Raw genomic sequence first — 4,750 nt, 5'->3', positions numbered from 1 at the left:
TCTGAGCACCTGCAGGTTTGTGTGTGTGTGTGTGTGTGTGTGTGTGTGTGTGTGTGTAAGTATTTTCACTGGAAAGGATTCAAAATTAGAGGGAAAAAAAACTGGAGCGCACAGGCAGCATTACGCCATTCTTCCTTCTTGGAAAAATCCCTCAGCCTTATACAAGCCTCCTTCAAGCCCTCAGTCAGTTGTGCGGGAGAAAGGGGGCGGTCGGCTTTCTCCTTTCAAGAACGAGTTATTTTCAGCTGCTGACTGGAGACGGTGCACGTCTGGACACGGGAGCATTTCCACTATGGGACTGGATACAGACACACGCCCGGCGGACTTCAAGACGCTCACTCTGAGGAGAAAGCCCTGCCTGCCGCTGCTGCTACTGCTGCCACCGCTGCCTCTGAAGACCCACTCCTTTCATGGTTTTTCCTGCCAAGCCAGAGACACCTTCGCTGCTGCTGCTGCCTTTCTCTGTGGTGTCATTCAGCGGCTGGCCAGAGGATGAGACTCCCCAAACTCCTCACTTTGTTGCTTTGGCACCTGGCGTGGCTGGACCTGGGACTCGTCTGCACTGTGTTGGGTGCCCCTGACTTAGGCCAGAGACCCCCAGGGGCCAGGCCAGGGTTGGCCAAGGCGGAGGCCAAGGAGAGGCCACCTCTGACTCGGAATATCTTTAGGCCAGGGGGTCACAGCTATGGTGTGGGGGCCACCAGTGCCAGGGCAAAGGGAAGCTCTGGGCAGACACAGGCCAAGAAGGATGAACCCAGAAAGGTGCCCCCCAGAGCCAGTGGCTCTGAAACCAAGCCAGGACCCTCTCCCCAGACTAGGCAGGCTGCAGCCCGGACTGTAACCCCAAAAGGACAGCTTTCTGGGGGCAAAGCATCTGCAAAAGCAGGATCTGCCCCCAGCTCCTTCTTGCTGAAGAAGACCAGAGAGCCTGGGACCCCTCGAGAGCCTAAGGAGCCATTCCGCCCGCCCCCCATCACACCCCACGAATATATGCTCTCGCTGTACAGGACGCTGTCCGATGCTGACAGAAAGGGAGGCAACAGCAGCGTGAAGCTGGAGGCTGGCCTGGCCAACACCATCACCAGCTTTATTGACAAAGGGCAAGGTGAGGGGGTGGGGTGGCAGGGAGGGGCATTTGCACAGACCTAGAAGTTCCAAAGTCTTGGAGTATGCAGGTGGGGGACAGTGTGTGTACCCAGCCTAGGGTGGGAATCTGGAACTTATCGTACCTAGGGACCTTGGAGTTCAACTTCTGCAAGGTGCAGAATGGACTCTAAAATGCAGAGAGGAGCTAAGATCTGCTACTTGGACACTAGACTCCAAGACCCATTCTTGATTACTGAGAGGTACTCTGTACCCCCGTGGGTTGGTAAAGTCTCTAAGCTTCGGTTTTTCTCAGAGAGCAGAGAGAAGGAAACTTTAGGTCCCCATGGTTCTTCAACTTTACCCTCAGATAGGGGTAGAGGGAGCAGGCTATGTGAGGACAGAAAACTTGTCATCTTGGAGTCACAGAGAGAGGCAGCTGGCTGAGGGCACACGGAGTCCCTTCTTCCCTGGGGTCTCTTCTTATAGGTATACTACACGGGCATTGGACGGGGTGACAGCTGAGCATTCTGAGTGGGAATCAGTAACCTGGGAGAGTACTTGTCTTTCTTGCGTCGCCGGAGGTCTGCCCACCTAGTGTTTCAGGCTCTTCCTCTCAACTTGCTGTGTGTTCTCAGCAAATCTCTTCCCTTCTGAGTCTCAGGTTCTCCACAGTGTGGAGATAGTTGGGCCGGTGGCTGGCAGTTGGTGAGGTTTCTTGCGGGTTCACAGGCTCTGGTGCTGAGTCTCGGGACTTTGGCTGGCAGGGTGGGGGAGGGGCCAGAGAGTGGGAGAGGCTTCTCATTAGAGTTGGTCTGTAGGGGAATGACAAGGGGGTGGGGGAGGTACAGAGGCAGCAGGTCTGGCAGAGGTGGGGGAGGTGGCCTGGCTGCCTGCCCAGCCAGGGAAAGCTGTGACCCCTCGAGGGCTCATAAAATAAGTCCTTGTGTCCCCCCCCAGCACTAAGGGAGAGAGGGGAGGGGGAGATGGGGAGTTTAAAGGCCTAATTAGTTACCTTCTAGAGCAATATTTGAATGTTCCCTAATGGCATATTGGCATTTAGGAAGGAGGGCATGCTGATTCAGAGATTACACACACACACACACACACACACACACACACACACACACACACATACACCCTTATATTTTATACACTCAGTAAATGAATCATATACATACACACATACATATATAGCATCATTTTCAAGTATTCATACAATCCCAACTCTACTTACATATGCCAGTAGCATATATATATATATACACATATATATATATCCATCCTTATACTTACTCATGAACCCAATTGCACACACACACACACACACACACACACACACACACACCCACACCTGGAACACTCATATACCAAAAAAATCATGAAATTGGGAACTTGGGAAGTTGAGTTTGCAGATCGGCTTTGTTACTGATTTGCTGTGTTACCCACGTCAGTTTCCTCCCCAACTCTGTGTCTTGCCCATAGCAAGAACGCTAACATCATTAAGGTATGAGAAGCTCAGAATGGACTATTCAAATTCTAGGCTACAGTTTTACTTCTCTATTTTTCCCCTAGCTAGATGACATTGAATAAGCCCCTAATTTACTCTGCGCTTCAGTTTTCTCCTCTGGAAAAGTGGGTAAGACAGGTACACACCTCCTGTCTTATTTACAGGAGATAATCATGCTGGATCATGGATGGGGCGGACACTGGTAGAAGACAGTTATAAGGCCAATGACTCTAATACACATGGGCACAAACATCAGGGGCACTCAGATAATACGCAGCCTCATACCTACCTTCATTGGGAAAAGGGCTCTTGGTGGTTTGTGTGTTGGCTTCAGCCATAGTGGGGAAGAGGTTAGAGAAACCTCTTTTGATTGGGAGAGAGCTAGGTCCTCTCTGGAGACCCAGAGGTGGCGGGCTCTCTTGGTGAAGTGACAGAATTGACTTCTGACTGTTTTCTCTAGATGACCGAGGCCCTGTGGTCAGGAAGCAGAGGTACGTGTTTGACATCAGTGCCTTGGAGAAGGATGGGCTGTTGGGGGCTGAACTGCGGATCTTACGGAAGAAGCCCTTGGACGTGGCCAAGCCAGCGGTCCCCAGTAGCGGGCGGGTTGCCCAGCTGAAGCTGTCCAGCTGCCCCAGCGGCCGGCAGCCGGCAGCCTTGCTGGATGTGCGCTCCGTGCCAGGCCTGGATGGATCTGGCTGGGAGGTGTTCGACATCTGGAAACTCTTCCGAAATTTTAAGAACTCAGCGCAGCTGTGCCTGGAGCTGGAGGCCTGGGAACGGGGCCGGGCCGTGGACCTCCGTGGCCTGGGCTTTGAACGTGCTGCCCGACAGGTCCACGAGAAAGCCCTGTTCCTGGTGTTTGGGCGTACTAAGAAACGGGACCTGTTCTTTAATGAGATTAAGGCCCGCTCTGGCCAGGATGACAAGACTGTGTATGAATATTTGTTCAGCCAGAGGCGGAAACGGCGGGCACCATTGGCCAATCGCCAGGGCAAGCGACCCAGCAAGAACCTCAAGGCTCGCTGCAGTCGCAAGGCCTTACATGTTAACTTTAAGGACATGGGCTGGGACGACTGGATCATCGCACCCCTAGAGTATGAGGCCTTCCACTGCGAAGGACTGTGTGAGTTCCCCTTGCGCTCCCACTTGGAGCCCACAAACCATGCAGTCATTCAGACCCTGATGAACTCTATGGACCCTGAATCCACACCGCCTACCTGTTGCGTGCCTACGCGGCTGAGTCCCATTAGCATCCTGTTCATTGACTCTGCCAACAACGTGGTATATAAACAGTACGAGGACATGGTCGTGGAATCTTGTGGCTGTAGGTAGCAGTGCTAGTCCTCTTGTCTTCCAGGGTGGCACATCCAGAGAGAACCCCTTCCGCAGGCTCCTGGAATCACAGAGAGGTTGTGAAGCTACGGCCGGAAGTATCCCGGAAGCCTGCAGGAAAGAGTTTTCAGCAGGCTTACTCTCTGGATGTGTTCTGGGTTCAAGAGACCCCCGTCTGAAGAGTTCTGCCTAAGGAACAGACTCTGAGTGGGCCTGAGGCCCCGGGAAGGTGTTCTTCTATGAGACTCAGTTCACCGTCTCTCCTGCCCAGGCCTCCTCACTCCAGACTCTCCAGAGAAGCTGGGGCTATGTCCTGAGCACATCGTACGAGAGCTACGAGTGCCATCCCTTCCTTGAATCACCTTTGTGCCTGGTGACTTTCTGTCACGAGATGTTCATTGCAGGGGCTGGGCAAGAAGGGGAAAGGACTTGGGCAGGGGTGAGGAGTATGAACCTAATTAGACTGTTAGATTAAAATGTACATCGATGAGATAAAAAGCTGAATCTTCATGGCTAAAACTGTGGCAGATTTCTTGTTTACTACCGGGGACCCAGATCTCCTAAAGAATTGCCAGCTCCTGAGAGGGAAAGTAGGGTGCCTCAGGTATAAACTGTTTCCCAGGCTTGGACTCCACCCCCACTTCTGGGAACTGAAGCAGAATGGGGCAGAGAGTACAGCTGGTCAGGGCCAGTGGTCACCTCTAACCCCATTCCTGATCCTTCCAAAGGCCTATTGGTCCCCAGCTCCTTCTGTTCCATTGGGGCCTAGCAAAAAGCTAGAGTTTTACATTCCTTAATCAAACTCACTGTCTCTGCAATGAA

At 52.6% G+C, this 4,750-nt stretch overlaps 1 protein-coding gene across 1 annotated transcript; it reads left to right on the top strand.

Annotated features, from left to right (window-relative positions):
• The first annotated feature begins 254 nt into the window (after positions 1 to 254).
• Positions 255 to 4,447, top strand: Gdf5 (growth differentiation factor 5). The gene is made up of 2 exons (NM_001398661.1): positions 255 to 1,105; positions 3,054 to 4,447. Exons 1-2 carry the CDS (start codon positions 493 to 495, stop codon positions 3,926 to 3,928), a joined length of 1,488 nt encoding a protein of 495 aa, NP_001385590.1. The 5' UTR covers positions 255 to 492; the 3' UTR covers positions 3,929 to 4,447.
• Positions 4,448 to 4,750: the final 303 nt, after the last annotated feature.

This window comes from Rattus norvegicus, chromosome 3 (genome assembly GCF_036323735.1).
Source record: "Rattus norvegicus strain BN/NHsdMcwi chromosome 3, GRCr8, whole genome shotgun sequence".
NCBI classification, from domain to species: domain Eukaryota; kingdom Metazoa; phylum Chordata; class Mammalia; order Rodentia; family Muridae; genus Rattus; species Rattus norvegicus.
Note: the sequence above shows the minus strand (reverse complement) of the source record. Positions and strands in the feature narration are given on the sequence as shown.

Excerpts from the sequence above, each read along its gene's own strand:
- Gdf5 (NM_001398661.1), top strand. The coding sequence starts at position 493 with ATGAGACTCCCCAAACTCCTCACTTTGTTGCTTTGGCACCTGGCGTGG. Across the intron at positions 1,106-3,053 it reads CTTTATTGACAAAGGGCAAG|ATGACCGAGGCCCTGTGGTC; the intron begins GTGAGGGGGTGG and ends TGTTTTCTCTAG.